The sequence below is a fragment of the Sorex araneus genome, chromosome 6 (genome assembly GCF_027595985.1).
Source record: "Sorex araneus isolate mSorAra2 chromosome 6, mSorAra2.pri, whole genome shotgun sequence".
NCBI lineage: Eukaryota > Metazoa > Chordata > Mammalia > Eulipotyphla > Soricidae > Sorex > Sorex araneus.
This window is the reverse complement of record NC_073307.1, coordinates 104,986,883-105,008,678: the sequence shown is the minus strand read 5'-3', so window position 1 is coordinate 105,008,678 and position 21,796 is coordinate 104,986,883. Positions and strand designations below refer to the sequence as shown.

Sequence of the window (21,796 nt, the reverse complement as noted above, 5' to 3'; positions counted from 1 at the left end):
CTTTTACTGTAAGTCCCAGACTAAGTCCTCAAGAGAATTAACCTTGTCTTCCTCCTGGGAGTCCTGTCTCTTAAGTCGTAACATTCTGTGCCAAAACCATGCATTTATGTTTTCTAGACTGTACCATTTTGATGCCAGGGTAGCTTTGCTACTCGCCCAGTCCCATGACGGGACCTCCCTTTGGGGATATTAGGAACTACAGCAACTGAAGCCTGAGTCAAGTAACTATGATGGATGCCCAGGAGTAGATATATTTCAGAGTCAACCAACTCCCAAGTCCTAGAAGCACAGCATTAATGGTCTCTCTGTGTTTAAGCAAAGAACATTTCTTCATAGTAAAATATGAAAAGACTATAGGGGAAATAGAAAAGCAAGTAATTCACTACAAATATTCAGAATTACCAAAAAGTTTTGGCTCGTAAGCAACCAGGACTGGCTTGAAGAACTATGACAATGAGGAGTAAAACACAAAGAAAAGGATAAAGATAAACTCAGGGGATTAAGAGTGCTCATAAGAGCACTGTAAGCTTCTCTGGGAGGAGGAAAAGGGGCAATTCACTGATGAAGGCTAAAACACTTAGGGCTAATATCCAACACCTTACAATTTGCTGTTAAGGCCTTTCCACTGCTGTACGAGCATGATCCCAGAGGCCAACTGAACTACTTTGGGCACCAGTAGCTCGCAGAAATGTCTCTAGACTGTGAACTGAGCCACTGCCCCATGCGGCGCCAGGGGGGAAGGGTTTTTCTCTCTCGGCCCTTCCTTTCCGAGCACAGCATGGTGATCATTGCTTTTTGAGCACAAAATGGAGCTCGCAGAAATGTCTCTAGACTGTACAATTTGCTGTTAAAATATACCTTATAACCAAGAAAATTAAGGCAGTTGATTGTGAACTTCCTTAAATTTCTCCTCAGCTACATTGACTGTATATTTTTCTGACTACTTTCATTTCCCAGGGAGAAATAACATCAATAATTTCTACCATCTATTTTTTTATGGGCCAACAGTGGCATCTGTAAATCATGACTTGCCAATCACACACATTCTTTATCTTATTTTTTATCTGTCTGTATTTCATTTTGCCACAAACCTCATATTTTTAAATAGAAATAGATAATCCTTAGATATTTCACTTTAAACTACTTTTCTTTGCACCACATCACCAAACTTATTTTATTCTGTAAATTTTTTTCTTTTTTAGTTTATTGGATTGTTATTTTATATTTGCAATTATTATTATTATTATTATTATCATTATTAAAGCTTAGTGCTACAATATATCAAGTGTAGGACACCACATTATTAAAGCTTAATAAAATGCAATGAATATGGAAACTTATAAAAGGTGTAGGGAAGAAATTGAATCTATTTTCACAATTGGAAAATTCATAAAAAAATTATACAGAGAATTATCTCTTAGTTCTGTTTATGACTCTAATATGGACAAGTGGAGTATAGAAGAGCAATGAGAAAAGTACCCCACAGCTCTACAATAAAATTATCTTGATAGATGAATATAATAAAAGTATTATGTTGTGGATAATAGTAATAATTTCATGAGTTAACCCAAACAAAAAGTGGCGATTTAACTTTCCCACTGTCAGCATGATCTTTCATTAACTTCATTATTAAGCAATTAAATTGCTAACAAATCAGTAGAGGATAAGATACAAAAATGTCACTTTAAATATTCCAACATTTGTGCCAAAGATAATCATTTTAAATAGAAAAATACCAATTATTTAGTTATAAGGATAAGCACAAATAGTAATAAGTATCAACTTTATTCAGTTTTAAAACTAGTGCCACTTTTGACATACACAAACCCATCAAGCTAAATAAGTAAATAAAAATTTATTTGTGGTAAGAGGGCCGTCGAAAGAACTTTAGTTCATTTCTCACTTGAATTACTCCATCCTCTTCCAGGATCTCATTGTATCTTTCCCAGAGAAACCATTTTGAGAATAGCCCTGCGGATCTGCTGGGTCTTGATGCTGTAAATAATGGGGTTCATCAGGGGTGGAAAGATGACAGAGATGGTGCCCATTAGGATGTGCACCAGGGGTGAGAGGTGGTGCCCAAATCTGTGCACGATGGACAGGCCCAGCACGGGCACATAGAAACAGAGCATCGCCAGGATGTGAGAGACACAGGTGTTGAGGGCTTTGAGTCGCTCTGCTGCAGAGGCGATGGCCAGCACTGTGCAGAGGATGATTGTATAGGAAATCAGGATGAAAAGAATATCAGAGCCCATGGTCAGCATGATAACGCACAGCCCGTAGAGACTGTTGAAACGGGTGTCAGAGCAGGCCAGGCGAATCATGTCCTGGTGAATGCAGTAAGCATGAGACAGTACCTTAGAGCGACAATAGTCAAATTTCATTAGTTTCAGAGAAGGTACAGTAGTGAGGATGTGACTCCTTGCACCCAACACAGCCCCAATCACTGCTTCCCGGGAACCTGTGAGCACGGATGCATAGCGCAGTGGGAATCGGATGGCCACCAGACGGTCCAGAGCCATGGCAAAAAGCACAGCTGACTCCATGAAGGAGAAGGAGTGTAGGAAATGCTGCTGCAGAACACAGGACCCTAGCTTGACCCGGCGGGCATCAAACCACAACACGCCCAACACGGAAGGGAGTGTGGACATGCACAAGCCCAAGTCTGTCACAGCCAGAATGGCTAGGAAATAGTACATGGGCTGATGCAGAGAAGCGTCAGTGCGTATCAGATGCAAGATGGTAACATTGCCCAGTAGAGCCACAAGGTACCCCGCAAAAATGGGCAGCGATATCCAATGATGAGCCCACTCCAGGCCGGGAAATCCTGTCAGCAGAAAGGTAGAGAAGCTTACGTTGGCACCTGGCAGTGTGGACATCCTCATTCTGGAAAAGTCTGTTCACACTAGGAAAGGAGGCAGCACAAGGAAAATTACTAGGCCAGTGAGCAGAAGTGTTCTTGTTATCACTTGTTATCTTCTGCTTTCTGATCGGCCTCTGCGTTCTGAGACTCATTGACTTCTCAATTAATTATTGTCCTTACCAACAGCCTGTCCTTTCTATGCTTCATTCCCTCTTTCTTCTATCCCCATCAAATCTCTTAAACTCCTCAGTGACATTTATTCTCAGCAAAGGTGTTTCTTTTTTCCTATACTAGTGTTAGTTCAGCTAACGAGAGATTTTTTTTCCCTTCAAACATCTCTAGAACTGTTAAGTCAGCTCAACATAAGATTAAATTCAGTCTTAATAAAGTGCAGACTCTTAAAAGTTGTTATTCCAAAATCATCTAGTTTGTATCATCTTACCATCTAAATTTATTTTGCAGTGGTCTCTCAGAGAAAGTCAGTAAAACTCGGGTGGGACTCTGCTCTCAAAGGGTTTTCTTGTTTATCTTCGTTTTGCTTTTGTTTGTTTTTAAGCTCTTAAGCCCTGGCTTCCATGAAATAATTGTCCTCTGCATCTTTAGTACTTTTTTTCCTGTGTCAAAATATTTTCACAGCTCTCTTCCTCCTTTCCAGGGAAATGTTTGCACGGAATAGATCTGTGAGAAGAAGTAAAATATTGGAGTCTACATCAATTGGGCTGAAAAATTTGAGATCCTCTTTTCTTGCTTGTCACAATTCTGAGTCACTCCATTGCAAAGCTTTGCCAATTTTGGAGCAGAGCATCCAAAATATGTGTCCAGCAATGAACCCCTGGCTGGATCCCAGCCCTCAGAGGCTCCTCACTTCTGCCCCAGTCCTTGGACTGACCTCGCCCTCTGTGTCATCTTCGCACTGGAGGTTTCTCCAAGGGCAGCTCATCTGAGTGAACTGTTGAAACCTTCTAGTGGCGTAGCAAATGTGATAGATGCTTTTACAGAAGATTTTTATGGAAGATTTTCAGATTCCTGCAGGTGAGGGCAGAGATCCACTCATGCTAGATCTTGTGACTCCCTAAGACAAGCCTTCTATACAAGATACATCTCTAATTAAACTGTCACTTGCCAATCGGCAAGGCCTGCCTTTTTCTTGGGTTATTTTTGCCTTCCATAGATGGGAGTCAGATTCAGATTTCATTCAGGGAATGTCCCTAGGTGGTGAACCAACACCCATGAATAAATCTGATTTCTTCCCACATCAAACATAGAGTGATCGCTGAAGAGCAGCTCTAGCCACAGACTGGCTGCAATCCTGAAAATTGTCTACCCTGATGCTATCCCTAACATAGAGAAGAATTAACTGACAGCTTCTATTGACAAACCAAAGCATTTTCAACAACTTACTAGTCCTTTGCGCTCTGGGGCTTCTTTCCTGTCCTCGAAACGCTTCTCACTCCTCTCCCAGTCTCTTCTGATTGATTCAGGGCAGTAACTGCTCTTGCAGTTATAAAGTTCTCTATCTGTCTCCCTTGAGTCCTGGACCTTTAGAGAAAAATCCCTAGATGGATGCTGTTATGACAAACACCAAAGGAATTGCACTCTTAGAATTTAGTCTTTGTGTAATTGACAGAAATTTAGTAACCCTTTTTTACCTTAAGATGTAAAAGTAAATTGATAATCCTTTATTTTTTTTCTTCCACTAACTATTTTTGCGATCAAAATATTTACTGATTGAACTTAGGTCATTCTAAGATATTCCTCTATCTCCAGTCAAGCCTCTTTTTTATACTAATTCCTTTTTTATTCTTGGTGAATAGATATTCACACTCATTTGTTACAGAAATAAATGGAGACTGTAAGGTTTGAATCATATATTTGGTAACAAAGATTAACAAATAATAATATTTATCTTTGAGAGAATATTTCTTTGTAGAAGACAGATTTGAAAAGGGATAACTCTCCCTGACAGGATGAAGATAAAGAATTAAATTTCCACAGGTAATACAAAGATTACCCATTTATTCTTTACTAATTGCTCTAGAGAGGGAGAGATACAAAGGCTCAGAATTGTCACAAAGAAAAACATCTAAATTATATGCTGAAATCACCTGAAAAATGTATGTTTTATAATCACTATATCGGTACTGATGTGCTCTGACAGTGCTATTCTCACAGCAGAAGCTCACGTTCTCTTCTGAACATGTATCCCTCTCTCATGTTCACTTGCTTCTCTCTCTTTTCTTAAATTTCTCTAGAAGAAACTTTTATTTCAAATATATATATGGGTATATGCATTATGTATATGTATATATGTAGCATTGTAGCACTGTCGACCCGTTGTTCATTGATTTGCTCAAGCGGGCACCAGTAATGTCTCCATTGTGAGACTTGTTACTGTTTTTGGTATATCTAATACGCCACGGGTAGCTTACCAGGCTCTGTTGTGCGGGTGGGATACTCTCAGTAGCTTGCCAGGCTCTCCGAGAGGGATGTATATATGTATATACATATAAATATATGTATATGTGCATGCATATTAATATGTGTATATGTATATACACATTTGTGTGTGTTCTCTGCTAGCTTGTGACTCTTGCTTGGAGATGGATAGGGGTTATTGGCCAAGAGTTAAGATTAAAATGGTGTCTATCTAGGTTGATTTCAACATACACAGAATATTTGCAAAGACAGCAAGATATAGAAAATGTGAAATGTAAAGTATTGTTGATCTTATAATACTCTTCTCCAAAAGCAATGCTTAAGTAAGTCCTTAGAATTTAAACATAGGGGTAAAGAGTAGGTGGTTGTCCAATAGGATTTAAAATAAATATTACCATAGTAAGATATAAAAGACTGAAGTTGATGTAGGCATAAATTATTTTGATCATATTCCAGCCTCAGCAGAAAATATAAAAAAGGTATGAGATCTAAAATAGGAAACCCAGGTTTAGAGCAAAAGTTCAAAGGGGAATATTAAATATTCTGGTTATAACTGATAGAATCATAAGAATCCCATTTCCAACCCATCATAATATGTAGACTACAAATAATGTGTAATAGATGTAAATTCAGGCATGATTCTTATTCAGAAGATCAACAAACTGACTAAGGTGGTGGTTAGACTGCCTTCTAACTCTATGTCCAGTGATCACTTCTGTCAGTGCTCAGGGGATTGAACTGGGCTAAACAGCATCCAAGACAAAGGCGTTAACTATCTCTCTGATCTCCTCAATAATAATTTTTTCAAGTTCATCACAATGATTTTTATCATCATCATATATACAACCAACTATTGTAGGTAAAATATTCTTTGGAAATTTTGAGTGATGAAACTACAGTCATTAAACTGTAGATAATAAAACTTTATTATGATAGTAATAGTTGGGAATAATTTTACTGGATGAGACCTGGGAGTTAACAGTGGGTAAGGGATATTCTTGATAACCTTTCAGTATCAATATTGCAAACCATAGTGCCCAAAAGGAGAGAGGCAGAGACAGAGAGACACAGAGAGACACAGAGAAGAAGAAGAAGAAGAAGAGGAAGAAGAAGAAGAAGAAGAAGAAGAAGAAGAAGAAGAAGAAGAAGAAGAAGAAGAAGAAGAAGAAGAAGAAGAAGAAGAAGAAGAAGAAGAAGAAAAAGAAGAAGAAGAAGAAGAAGAAGAAGAAGAAGAAGAAGAAGAAGAAGAAGAAGAAGAAGAAGAAGAAGAAGAAGAAGGAGGAGGAGGAGGAGGAGGAGGAGGAGGAGGAGGAGGAGGAGGTGGAGGAGAAGGCGAAAGAGAAGGAGAAGGAGAAGGAGAAGGAAAAGGAGAAGGAGAAGGAGAAGCAGGGCAGGGAGAGGGTAGCGGGTGGGGCAGATGGCAAAGAACCTGGAGACACTGGTGCTAGGAAAAGTACACTGGTGGAAGGATGGATGTTGGAACACTGAATGACTGGAATCCAATCATGAACAGCTTTGAATTGGTCTATCTTACAGTGATTCAATAAAAAAAGTTTTTTAAAAAATCCTTTATATTAAAGATGCACATATATTTAAGACTTGCACAGAGCAATTCCTTTTTTGGCATATCAAATACGCCACAGGTAGCTTGCCAGGCTCTGCCATGTGGGCGAGATACTCTCGATAGCTTGCTGGGCTCTCCGACAGGGATGGAGAGGGACAGCACACTGTGCTATTGCTTCAGACTGGAGTTCTTTTTTTACTGCATTTTAATTCTTGTATTTAACTACCTACTCATCTACCCACTATCTGTGTAGATGAGTAAGTATCTACTCCATAATTTCTTTTAAATATTTTTAGTGCTTCATTTTGACATTTATGTATTTATTAGAATGTATTTTATGCATATTATACTATAAGACTAAATTTGTATTTCCTGAGTGGATAATGAATTTGGATAGCATTATTTATTGTATAATCCAATTTTTTCCACAAGTCTTTTAAGTATGATCTTGGTGAGTACCATGGTGTTTGGGAGTCCTTAGACCACAACTAAAATCTCTTCTCGTGTTGGCAGGCAAAGATAAAACAAGCCAAAATACTAATAACACATCTCTCCAACATATGTCAAGCATCTGTTCAATTCTACATTATGAAATTCTCTCAGATTACTTATTGACAATAGAAAAAAAAAGACGCTGAAACATAGGGGCTGTAAAAGTTACCAATGTGGAACCAGAGATGTGGATCTTTATGCCCCAGGAAACCCACAATTGATAAAATTGGAATTGGAATAAAAAATACAGGAGTTAAGGTATATGCTCTACAGGCCATAGACCTCAATTTCTCCCAAGCATGGCTAGTTAAAGCCCAAAAGACTCCAAACAATGCTGGATGTAGCCCTTACATTGAATTCTTGGTGCAATTGGCAGAAAAATCACTGGGAGGTCTTCTTGGACAACCTGAGCACTTTAGGGGAGAACTCCTTCAAAATATCAGGAAGAGAATATTAAATTTATTAAATAAACTCAGAAAAAAATGAGTATGGTTTACACAGATGGTATAGATTACACATAATATAAGGTTCTCTATGCCTTAGACTGGAAAATAATCTTCAGAAAGTACTAGGAGGTCACAGATGTTTTTAGTCTATGGCAGAAGGGCCTGAGGATCAAGATGATCTCAACAAAACAGCTAGAAAATTTACAATAAATACTCTTCTGGTGATTCACATAACTCCATCATAGAGGAGTCTTTTGGGCTTCCAAGAAACAAGGGGAAGCTTAAAATTGAAGACTCTGAGAAAATCTTTCCTAACTTTGAATTTGACTTTGTGCATTTATATATCAAGCAATTCATTGAATCTGAATGAATGTCATATATGCATAACAGACATATATGTTGTATATGTGTACTATATGAGCATATGTGTCAATCATTGCATTTATAAAGATTTAGTGGTGAGTAAAACATGAATAATTTCCCCAAGTCTGCAAGGAGCTTAAATTAATGATATAACTGTATCACTGTTATCCCATTGCTCATCGATTTGCTCAAATGGGCACCAGTAATGTCTCCATTGTGAGACTTGTTGTTACTGTTTTTGATATATCGAATACTCCACAGGTAGCTTGCCAGGCTCTGCTGTGCGAATGAAATACTCTAGGTAGCTTGCTGGGTTCTCAAAAATGCTCAGGAAAAAGTAACCTCAATGCTGAGACTCCTACAATATTGTCATGTAGCCAATGGTATAGGCAATATTTTCAGTCAATTCTAGGTTCAAATCTTCATGAGCAACAAGGTTATAATTTAGATGTGTTCACCTTTTTTTCATTGAAATATTGTCTAGTTTGATGTCATTGCTCAGGATTTTACAGCAAGTGCTTAGAAGCTAAACTGTCTTCAACTTATTCTTAGACTCAGGAGATGGAACTCAACTCTACAAAAAGAGAAAAGCAGAAATGAGAATAGAAATTATGTGCTCAAAAATTAAATAAATGAGGGAATGAATCCAATGCTTACCTCTTGCCTCTAGATTCTTAAATAAGGACTAAATATTAATACCAGGTAAATGGGTGGGGTTTGGTTGTCCCAAACAGAACTTTTGAGCCCTTTCCCTGTAGAATCAGGATACATCACACTCCTGGAACATCCGAATACTTTAGAGCTGAGATTCCCTAAAGCTTAGTGCTCATAGTCTTTATTGAAACTTTATTAGTTAATATCTGACTAAAGTATTGTCCAAGTGACTTTATTAATTGAGTTTTACACTTGACAAGTGAGATAATATTAATTTAAGAGACTGTATGTGTTGTAGAATTGCAGTTCCATGCTTCTGCAAAATTGCTACCAAACCACACAGTTCACCAAAGTAGCACTATTCTTCCACCAGACCCCACTGAATCCTAGCCTCCCTTCAGCCTCTTTCTGTTCCCCTGTAATGCTGGTACCATAACTCTGAGGTCTAAATTCACATGTTCCTTTCTGTGTGTCTTGTCTGTAACACAGAACACAGGTTGAGATGTGGGCAGCAGAGAACGTGTTTGCAGTTTTCCAATAGAACCACTAGGAGGAGCCTTTAGCCCAGTTATGGGCTTAAATTCAGGTCCTCTTTTCCCAGCCTTCCCATTTTCAGTTTCTGGACAGACTCAATTTGAAGGTCTATCATAAAACGTAACTGTAGACTCATCTCTCTCTTCTCCTCCTCCAAGGTCCAGGCCTGGTAAATGAGGCTTTTCCTATGGAATCTTATGGTCTTAAGCTGATGTGGATCTTTCAGGTTGGAGAAACTGAGAGTTTAGCATTGCCAAATGCGTTGTTTAGCTTGGTCTAGGGCCCTAAGGAAAACATCCTGTTGGAATTCATTTTCTCTACTTTCTTTGCTCCTTGATGCCCTTATCTGTGTAAGCACAAAATCTTGAATGTTTCCATAGTAAACAGCTTCACCTCTTACCACAATAACCCTTCAGAACACTCATCATCTTTATATCCTGATGTTCTAAAATGGAACCACACTTCATCTTTAATGTGGGAGTCTTTTAGAGAAGCCAAGAATTCTTTCCTTACTTCAACCCCCGTTATTCCTCTCCCTTGCTCTTCCCTGCTCCCTCTCTTTATTCTCATTCTCCACTCATGGCTCATTCTCACTCAAAGGCAGGTCTCATACAGAGATGGGTTTCACCAAAACATTTCCCACACTTACTCCTAGGCTACTTCAACAAATCTTAGTAAGAAAGAAGAAACCTACTCTAGGTATGATCTCTGTTAAAGTCAGTTGGCTAGGACTAAGTTGAGAAGCATTTTGCAGATAGCTACATTTCTGTTCAATGTGTTGTAGAGAGACAAAGAACTGGAGCTTGCCTGGTGAGTCTTGCACTTTTTTGAGAAATGATAGCAAGAGTTCAGAAACATTTTTAAATACTTTGAAGACATTAGTATTTTTTAAAGATATTAGGATAACATGCTATAGGACTGTAAATATTTGTGAATTTATGATCATTTCCATGAAAAATAAACAAGACATGGGATTAAGGCTTAGAAAATTGCGATAAAGTGAATGCTAAGAGGATGCTGTTGCATAAAACATAGGCTGTTAAGATGTGAATCAAGTCTAATAAACTGACACAATGACACCCATACTAATTGGACCCATTCTACTGAGATCAAGTAAATGCAACTCAGATTATTCTAAATGTGAGCTCATATCAAATTCAAACTTCTCTAACTCCTATGACTATCCTAATTTCATTATGATAATCCACCTTTTGAACTCATTAGAATCAATTCCTTTAGATATCTCTTGCTAGCTTGCTGATGTTAACAGCCTTCTTACCTCCCTTCTTTCTTCCTTTGTAATCAAAAGCATTTATCATCTGAGTCATGAGCAAGGAGGCAACATGAGAGAACAGTATCTCAATATCAATGCAAAATTAACTTTAGAGAAATAATTTTCTTCTTAGTAGAACTTTGGGTGGGAAGAAGTTATCTTTCCTTCTCTCCTCCCAAACAAATATTAAGTACTTGGGTCAGACCAATGGTATCTGTCTTTCCTTTCATTCATTCTCATAGTGGTACAAGAGCATAGCTTCTAATTATAGGCCCTTGTAAAAGTAAGTTCTTTCTTCAATTTGCACAAAATGTGTCAACTTGTTTAATTGCTGTGTCTATTAAGATCTATATTTTAAATGTGGAAGACACCCAGATTAGAAGTTATTTTAGCATTTATATCCTCATTAGATAGATATATAGTCAGTTGCAAAAGAGTGGAATAAAATTTCTAAAAGAAAAAAATTAATGACATGAATTAGATTAAAAGTTTAGAAAAAACTTTCCAGAAGTTTAAGAAGATATATCAATATGAGTAACAACAGCATATTATTTAGGGTAAGAAGAGGAGGAGAACATTATTTCCCAATCATACAAGTAGCCATTGAGAAATTTTTCCAAGATAGTGAAATTATCCTTTTGAAAATGACATGAAGAAATGGAAGTTCACAAGCTACAGAAATTCAGTCAAATCACTTTAGCTGAAGTCCAGCCATGTGATGATAAACATGTGATTTAACTGTCTTGGCATTACTCTTCAATAATAGTTCTTACAGTTTATATTAATATATGGTTCAAGTAGTAGCATCTTAGTAAAACTTTGAGTGGGAAGAATCTGTCTTTCCTTCTCTCATCCCAAAAATGTATGGAGCACTGGGGTCAGACCAAGGGTCAACAAGATAGAAAACAAAGAGAGATCTATTTTTACTTTCATTCATTCTAATGGTCGAGCAAGGACAAGGATAACAAGTATAAGCCCCTAAGAATCTGACAAGGATGTGTTGATTTTTGAAGATAACAGAGTAGTTATTTGTATGGTGCATTCACACAATGCCCTCCACATCTACTTTTAGGAGGCCTGAGCAAGAGACCAAACTGTGTTAGGGTTTTCTTGCTTTCTCGACAGTGAATTTACTTATCTATGTCTGCAGGTTTTATGCAAGTAGTCAGAGGAATGGTTTAGACAGTGAATCCACTTTGCCTATAGATATAAGAGAAGTGTTGGGCTTATCTACGGCAGAGCAGACTCTTTCTATGCCTCAGTACAAGTGCATAGTCCCACACTATTATGTCAATTTTGCATTATTACTCCTATTCCTGAAACATAGTTTCTTAACTCATATCACAATAATACTAGCTGCACAATAATTCTGAACCCCAAAACATGACTTATCAATTGGTTGCAATCACCATTGCTGAGCTGTAACCCCAAGTTCTCATTTTGGGGAATGTGCCTGTTTTATGTATGGCATAAGAAGAACACAACTTCTTAAAAATGGGCAATTTGGAATTATAACAGATCACCTCCATATACCAAGAGATGCAAAGGTTTATATAAACATTCAGAGAGGTCCACAGATATTCTCTTATCCAACTGATCTTTATTAAGCACCTACTATACGCTAGACACCACATAATGTTCTAGGTTCTAGGTTACTTAAATGAATAAAAGATATAAAAGATATCTGAAATAATGAGGTCCAAGCATTAATAACCGGACTTCAAACAGATGCCTGTCAAGATGGAATGCTGAACGTGGGGTAGGGGGGAAGGGTAGGCAAGGGAATCTGGGAACACCTGGGTATCTGGAGGGAAGTTGACATTGGTGATAAGGTTAGTAGTGAAACATGTATATCTAAAATCCAACTATGAATAACTTTGTAAATCATGATGCTTTACTAAAATTTAGCGTGAAATGTAAAGTATTGGGACTGGAGAGACAGTTAAACAAGTAGAGTACTTACCAAGCCCTGAACTCCAGCATACCATCTGGTCCTCAGAGCTAGCTAGGAGTGATTCCTGAGTGCAGAGTCAGGAGCAACTCTGAGAACCACTCAGTGTGACTCCAAGATCAGCAACAACAATAAAAGGTATGGTATTTCTTGAGCTTCAAAGCTTACAGAAATGTTATTTTTCTGAGTGGGTTTTTTTTTTGTTTTTTTTGTTGTTGTTGTTGGTGGGCACACCACTCATGGAAATTCTCAAGGATTACTCCTGGCTCTGCACTGAAAAATCACTCCTGGCTGCCGCAGGGGACTATATTGAATGAAGGGGATTTAACCCAGGTGAGCTGTGTGCAAGGCAGGTGCCATCTCTTCTGAAATATCCCTCAAGCCCTGGTTTATCTGTTTTTAATGAACATTTTTACAGCATTATTCATTGTTGCACTTAATGTAATAGATGAGAAATAGGATCAACCTAGTTGTCCAAAGACAGATGAATGGATTATAAAGATGTGTTATATATACACAATGGAATACTATGTAGCTACAAGGAGCAATGAAGTTGTGCAATCTGCTGCAACTTGGTTGAAACTGGAAGATATCATGTTGAGTGAGAGTGACGTTAACCGGAAGATGAATGACAAACACAGGTAATCTCACTTACCTGCGGTATAGAGAATAAGTAAATGAGAAAATGTCTTATAGTTAAGGGGGATGCATATTTCACCCTTGACCCCAGAGGATATAGAAGAGGAAAAAAAATCAAGGGGAAAAGGAAGAAGAAAAGAAAGGGAAGAAATAGGTGGGCAGGGATTGGGGTTCAGTTATACCGGTGATGTGGCAGAGTGATATAACTATATATCCACCTTACAGACTCAGTAACATGAAAACATGAGATCTAAGTTGAAGCCACTGGAACTTTGTATTGTGCCTGTCCAGGTTACTGGGGTGGGGGTGGTGGAGGTGGGGATGTGAGGAAGAGGGTAAAGCATACGGGAACAGTGTTGGAGGGAAGTTGACACTGGTGGTGAGATTAGTGTTGAAATATTATGCGCCTAAAACTCAACTATCAATCACTATAAGTAATGATTCTTTAATTAAATACATTTTTTAAAAAAATACTGTTTGCCACGTCAAACCTGCGTTAACAGGTTATGCACAAAGCCGAGAAGCAGAGCCGAGACAAGCAGCTCTATGGAGCATTTTAAACTTTTCATTAGCAGACCAGCAGCTCTCCTAGCAGCCTCCTACAATCAACCTGCTTAACAGATCATCTCTCTATATTTCTTTCCTGCCTGTCCACTTATTCTTCCTTGGAATTCCAGAACACACAGACTTTGTTTTCTTTTTTAGCAATCCAGAGCAAACACAGGAATTAGAACATTCTTTGTATCCTATTTATTTTGCAGTTTCCAAAAAGCAGTAGGGAAGGAGGTGCCATAAGTGGCCTTCCGTGAGCATCTTGGAGTGGGAGCCATCTGCTTCTTACAGGTTTTGATGAACTGTTTCAAATTGTACCCCGTATCTTTCTGCCAAATTGCTTCCATTCAGAAGAGATTCATTTTGGGTCTGAAGAATTTTCCATGCTAATTGTTTGACTGAGACATTTTTCTCTCAAAATGTTAGTTTGATTTCCAGATATGTCTTCATTTCAGTTTTGAAGAGAAAGGGAAATTGGATATAGATTATATGAGGAATTTCAGAAATTATTCTAGTAAATGCAAAATATAAGAGTAAAAACCTGATAGAAAAATTAAATATTGTGGGCCACTTGTCCCCCTTCAAAACAGATGATTTTTTCTCTCCGATTAATACTTCAGTTCATGGGTCCAGAGAGATAATACGGTGGGTGGGGAACTTTCCTTGTATGCTTGTGACCCTGGTTCTATCTATGAAAACACATATATTTCTGTGAGCATCTCCAGGAAAAATCTCTGAGAGTAGAGCAGAAGTAAGGCCTGAGTAAAGAGAGGTGTGGCACAAAAAAACCCAAAGAAACAAAGCAAAAATAGATTTTATTAGTGACAAGTCCATTAAGGGACTTTTAATGCTAAAACAAAAAATATATTTTAGAATTTGTATATAAGCAGAGGGATATATATCTCAGCAAATTATGAATTAAGATATAAATGAAAGTATATAGGCCTTTAAGACTTGATCACAGGTATTAATGTGTTGGGACAGAACTTGAATTATAAAACTGGGCAAGAAAGTGTATGAAAAATTACTGGTTTATTCCATTTTGGACATATTTAAAAGTTAATAATAATAATAATGTATTAAGTAACAATAAAAATGGATAAGAACTTAGAATAATAATGCCAGAGAGATAGTACAGTAGATAAGACAATTATATTGCACGAAGATGATTAGGGTTTGATTCCCAGCCTCTTATACGGTCCCCTGAGCACTGCTATGAGCAACACCTCAGCATAGAGCCAGGATTAATATCTGAGCACTTTCAAGTATGAAGTACAAAAAAAAAACAAATAAAAGGAATTTAGAATGAGGTCCTTTGAAGGAAGAAAAGACAACCTATGAAACAACCCACAATGTATAAAAATGCATATATAGTAGAAGACTAATATCAATAGTCAGGGAAAACAGAGGTTAGGAGGACAGGTAAATGGTTGGAACCAACCACAAGTGTGTGGGGGGCTGAGGGTAGGTAAGATAGAGAAGAGACCAGTCTGACAATAATAGCTGGAAATGACAATGCTAGAGAAGATCTGAGGATTAAAAGTAGATAAAGGGATATTCTTGATAACCTTTCAGTATCAATATTGCAAACCACAATGACCAAAAGGAGAGAGAGAGAGAGAGAGAAAGCGCCTGGTGCTGGGAAATGTACACATGTGGAGGGATAGGTATTTGAATACTGTATGACTGAAATCCAATCATGAACAGCTTTGTAAAGGTCTGTCTCAAAGTGATTCAATAAAAAAGTTAAATAACAAATAAATGGAAATTTAAAAAAACTAGCAATTCTAAATATTTCTTTATCCATGAATATTTAAGCAATTATGTATATGTATATGTTTCCCTCCCTGCCCTGAGCAGAGTCCCCGCGGCTGAAGACCTCCAGAGCCCAGCCACAGCCAGGCTCAAGGCTCTTCTCCACATGATCTGACAAGCCTCATGCATGAAGGAACCAGCAGAGGAACCCAGGTGTGTGGAACCCGGGGCTGAGATCTCCAAGCCTGCTTGGATGGGGACTGCGCCTCTTCGCCTAGTTTCCCCATTTTCCAATAGCTAGGCAGTCACAGTCAGGGGCTGCCCTGGTGCTGTGTAATCCCACCAATGGCCAACATCCAGAGACTATTAAACCAAGCTCCTGCAAGCTTATAGCCTGGACATCTTATAGCCTAGTTCTCCCTCTGGGAGAACCTGGGAAGCTACTGAGAATTTCCTGTCCACAAGGGAGAGCCTCACAAACTCCCCCTGGTGTATTCATATGCCCAAGCCAGGAACAATGATGGGTCTCATTCCCCTGACCCTAAAAGAGCCTCCAGTGCGGCACCATTGGAAAGGACGAGCAAAGAGAGGCTCCTAAAATCTCAGGGCTAGTATGAATGGATATGTTACTGAGACTGCTCTAGAAATTCAGTGATCAACGGAATGATGATGTATATGCAAAAATATAGCCACATGTGTGATTCAGCAACCACCTAATATGATTTTCAAGTCATTTATCATTTGACTCAGGCAAAGAACCTGGATTACTTATTTTAAAATATGGATTTTAGGGGCTGGAGTGATATCGCAGTGGGTAGGGCTTTTGCCTTGCATGTGGCCGACCCAGGTTCAATTTCCAGTATCCCATATGGTCCCCTGAGAACCGCCAGGAATGGTTCCTGAGTGCAGAGCCAGGAGAGTAACCCCTGTGCATTGCCAGGTGTGACCCAAAAAGCAAAAAAAAAAAAAAAAAGAAAAAAATATGGATTTCTGAGATTTTTTCATAATTTCTAGATTTGTTGCTTGGGTCAATCATTGTTGATTATATTTATTTGAGAAATGACAAATTTCTCAGAGGTACAAAGCAATCACTTGAAAATTGCAAGATTGGGCTAGAGCGATAGTATAATGGGTAGAGCATTTGACTTTCACATGACCTGACCTGAGTTCAATCCCTGGCATCCCATATGATTCCCCGAGCACCACCAGGCATAATTCCTGAATGGAGAACCAGGTGTAACTAACCCTGTGCATTGCCAGGTTTGATCCAAAAAGGAAAAAACAAAAGGAAAATTGTAAGACTGTCAGCAAATCCTAAATAAAGTTCTTTATTTTACCAAAATCAGAAAAGAAAAGAAAAACCCACAAAATTTTAGCATGCGTCTTGCTTTGATAAGTACCAGGAATCATTCTACCTACTTCCAAATCATTATTATCTCTAAATTAGACAAAAATGTTTAATTCACTATTCTAAAAGTTAACATAACTGTTGAGTATTAAAATAGATTGCTAATTCAAATTCTTCTGACTTTTAATACTAAGAGAAACAATATTTTTGGTTCCCTAAAAAGTGATTACTGGTCATAATTGCAAGTAGTTTATAGAAAATTATTGGAACCATTACATCTTTAAAAAAATGTATTTTTTTCTATTAGGAATAAATAATTACATGATCATTAGTCCCATCTATTACCATTGCCATCTATTACCATTAAACTTTCCTAACTCTAAATGTATATACCTTTGCCAACAGTGGTCAACAAATAAAATCACTTGTATCACTTGTCATCCTGTTGTTCATTGATTTGCTCAAGTGGGCACCAGTAATGTCTCCATTTGTCCCCTTTGAGTTCTAGTGTGGCCCAGTGACGTATGCTCGTTCCAGGAGCATGAAGAGCCTTAAACTGTTCATTCAGGGTCTTGACAAACGTCTTTATCAACAAATAAAATATCATTATGTTGGGAGCTGGAGCAATAGCACAGTGAGTAGGACGTTTGCCTTTCATGTGGCCAAGCCAGTTTCGATTCCCAGCATCCCATATGGTCCCCTGAGTACTGCCGGGGGTAATTCCTGAGTGCAGAGCCAGAAGTAACCCCTGTGCATCACCAGGTGTGACCCCCCCCAATAAAAAAGCAAAATATTGCATGTAATAGAGAACAGAATTGGTCAAATGAAAAGTTGGAGACTGTTTTCAGAAAACCATGTTTCAAGGTTTTATGTAAATAAGTACTTCATAAAGAGAACCACCTCCTTTGAATCCCAGGGACAAGGCCAAGATCGACAAAAAAATGCTTACCTCCTCCCATGATCACAGTAAACCCTTGCATAACTTTGAATTAATCTATAAAAGACCAGAATGACCTGAAACCCAAATAAACAAATTTTCCATAGCAAGGAGGGACAACATGAGAGCACCCAGGATTGAAGACAGGCAGACTCTCTCACTAGGAAAGAAACCTCAACATGTAGCAACGATTCTCAGTTCAGAGGAGTTTTCTAAAGTGTATGAGATTACTGTGAGGATCCAGGGTAGGAGTGAGCTGCAGTAAATACTGTCACAGCAAGTCAAGGATTCGCTAGTACAGCACTTAAACTGGAGGCTAGAAACATAGTCCATAACACAGATGTTAGGGGTGACTGTCAGGTTGCCGACCGCTATAATCTTGCTGATGGCAGTTCTGGTGGATCATGTATTGGATTTTATCCACCAGAGTAACAGACCTGAGGACCAGTCCCCAGGATCCTCTCACCCTTATCAAAAGACTGCACTAGCTCAAGGCTGAGAAACACTTATCAAGAATTCATATGCTGGGGAGGAGAGGTAGTATAGTGGGTGAGGCTCTGGCCTTGCCTGCAGTTGACTTGGATTCTATTTCTGGCATCCTGTATGATTCCCTTAACCTGCCAGGAGTGATCCCCGGGTGCAGAGTCAGGAGTAAAGTCTGAGCAGCACCGGGTGTGACCTTCCCTCACTTCCCATGCCCCCACCCCCCCCCCACAGCAAAAATATAATTGACATGCCTGGCAGAAAACAGATGTCTCCCTCCAAGTCCACATCTGACTGCTCGCTTCCTGAGACCCTCTTACAGCATAGCTACTTACAAAGGGCTCTTATTGCTTTCTTTTTACCATTCATAATCCTTGGCTGGGCAGATTCTGCACCCTGTCAGCTCTGGTATACTTGGTCTGTCAGTAGTGCGATTGAAGCCGCTGTTTTCTTTATTTTTTTTTTAACCCACTCAGGCATGGGTTTCTCAAGGAGCATCCAGGCTAGTATGACAAAACACATCTAGGTAAACTCAACTTTGGCATGCAGGCTAAACCCCTATAGGTTATCTTGGTAACTACTCAGACTTATTTAATCTTAATAGCCTGGACAGGACCAACTGAATATTTCTGGCTCCTTTCTAGTTCCTGGAGTATCAGAAGTAATGTGAATGGAAGGACCAGTTTGCACTGGCTGATCAAGACAATAGCCCGGAGAGAGGAGAGAAGAGGATGACTTGTGATTGTTCCGCATATTGCTGCATTTTCAAATGGAAAGAACATTTCTACAGATACACCTACAACTGGATATTTATTATATACGTTAAAGAAGTGATCCCTTCTCCAGCTAGAGAATAATGATGAGTATTTTTCACTTGGACTGGAACAATAGCACTGCAGGTAGGGCATTTGCCTTGACACAGCCGACACGGGTTCGATTCCTCTGTCCTCCTCGGAGAGCCCGGATAAGCTACCCAGAGTATCCCGCCTGCATGGCAGAGCCTGGCAAGCTACCCATGGCATATTTGATATGCCAAAATCAGTAATTACACGTCTCACAATGGAGATGTTACTGGTGCCCGCTTGAGCAAATCGATGAACAACGGGACGACAGTGCTACAGTGCTATTCTTTACTTATTTTCTAGGACTGACTGACCTGAATTCAAAGTGATTTTTATTGCTAGATTTTTTTCATAACAACTCCTTTGATTAATTTTGCCCTATGGTCCTGACCTAAAACAAAATATTAGACTTGTTAAAAATGTGTTGTTGATCCACGAGGATTAGCACAATATCATTTGAGAGTGAATATATTAGGAATTGAGAGATAGTGTTGTGGGGGCTGGGGACACTTTACATTCATTATAAAGGGCCATTCATATTCTGTTTTGTCAGGGACACTCACACTTGTAAATGTCAAATCATTCCTGCTCACAAATATTTGGAGAAGAGGTTTAGAATAATGCAGCTTCAATAAAGCTTGGAACAATATTGTTTGAATGTGTGGCAGGACTACCTAAAGCAGAAAAGTGGGATAAGTCACTTGTCTAGAAGGAAAATCAAGCATATCCTTTTTCTCTCTTGCAAAGGAACACTATAGCTCTTCCTCTTGCTCCTCACAGTTTGCTGATTGATTATTGATTATGTTCTCCTTGGTTAACCATTTACTGATTATTTTTTTCTCTAATTCTATGTATTGTCCTGTAAGTGCACCAGACTCCCCCAGGGAAACCACCTGGAGACCTTGCCCCTTTAGCTGTAAAGCCTGCCCAGTCCTTAGTTCATCGCCGTATACTCAAAATCTCTGTTTAGTCACATATGCAGGACTAGTAAAAGTACAAAGTACCCTAATTTTCATGTGATCCTTGCTAAGATACTTGGGAGGTTACTCCGTCTTAGCCCACCACAGTGAGATAAACTCCCTTTAAGACCTAAGGTTCTTTAACATATAATTAATTAGGAACAATCCAACTTATTAATTAAAATTAATAAGGAAATAAAGAAAACATTACATAGAAAAATAAAAACATGAAACATTTTGCCACTGGTGTTTCTAAGTCCTTGATTTTTTACTTAAAATACCTTCAACACTTTGTGCTGCTATTTCCTATATGATTCTAAAGAAAGGAGTCCCATTTCTGGAGTATAAAATAACATAATACAAGACTGACACCCAAGAACAGTAGATACAAGGGACAGGAAGACTGTTCCATAGCTGGAAGCCTGCCTCATGAGTGGGCAGGGAGAGGACAGCTGGAATAGAGAAGGAATCACTAAGAAAATGATGGTTGGAGCAATCGGTCGGGATGGGAGATATGTGCCAAAAGTAGATAATGAACCAAACATGATAACCTCTCAGTATCTGTATTGCAAATCATAATGCCCAAAACTAGAGAGAGAATAGGGGGAATATTGTCTGCCATGGAGGCAGTGGGAAGGTGGAAAAGGTGGGTGTACACCGGGGATATTGGTGGTGGGGAATGTGCACTGGTGGAGGGATGGGTGTTTGATCATTTATGATTGTAACTCAGACATGAAAACTTGTAACTATCTCATGGTGGGTTCAATAAAATTTAAAAAAATAAAGAAAGGAGTTCATAGAGGAAAGACAAAAAGCCAGAGATCATAACTGTCTCATATTGTTCAACAAATACTGTCTGGAAGTGAGGATTCCACTGGTGACTTATGTGAAGTGGGGAGGAGAAAGACGGTCACTTTTCTCCCCATCTGCCTCTGCCACCTGAGACCCAAAATTACTGGGTTTTCATCTCATCAGAAAATAATTTCAAGGGTAGACAAACAGTGAAGTAAACAAATTTTATTTAGAGTTTTTTGAAGGAGAGCAGGAAAAGAAAGTGGGAGAGAGTGGAGAGCAACATGCTCAAGAGAGAACCCAGGCTTCTCCAAGGACAGAGAGAGCCCCTACACACATCCTAGCATTAGACATGAAAGCATGGCAGTACACATCTCAAGAGGGGAGATGTGGGCATCAAAGGTGCTCAGCTCAGGCACATGTGCTCAGACACATGGGCGCAAGCAGCACTGCTGCTCAGGCAGCATATGCACGCCCTCCCTGTGTTCAAGGTGGCTTTTATAAGGTTTCTCCAACCTGCCCCTTACGTGGGGTTTAAACTTAGGTCAAAATCGTTGCTAAGGAGGTTTCCAAGGGGCTTGGGAGTGGTGATGGTCTTCTTTGAAATTCCTTTCCTGGCCTTTTGTTTCTGCTATAGCTTCTCTGGGTCTGTTGCCTAGATAGATGAGGGTCTTATCAGGCCTTAGTTCCTGTTTTCTGCAAAATTGGTCTTGGCGACTTCAGACCAATTCCTAGGAAATTTACTGCCATTGCTTTGGGAGGGAGGCCTTCCCTATCTGCCTGCCTCCCTACATCAGAAGTATGCCATATGACCCTATTTTTTGTTTGTTTGTTTTTGGGCCACACATGTCCAGGAGTTACTCCTGGCTCTACATTGAGGAATTGCTCCTGGTTGTGCTTAGGGACTATATGG

General features: G+C 39.0%; 1 protein-coding gene across 1 annotated transcript; it reads right to left on the bottom strand.

Moving 5' to 3' along the window:
- Positions 1 to 1,931: 1,931 nt before the first annotated feature.
- LOC101557912 (olfactory receptor 51L1-like) lies at positions 1,932 to 2,885 on the bottom strand. Its single transcript, XM_004618248.2, has one exon. It carries the CDS (start codon positions 2,883 to 2,885, stop codon positions 1,932 to 1,934), a length of 954 nt encoding a protein of 317 aa, XP_004618305.2.
- Between the last annotated feature and the right edge of the window lie 18,911 nt (positions 2,886 to 21,796).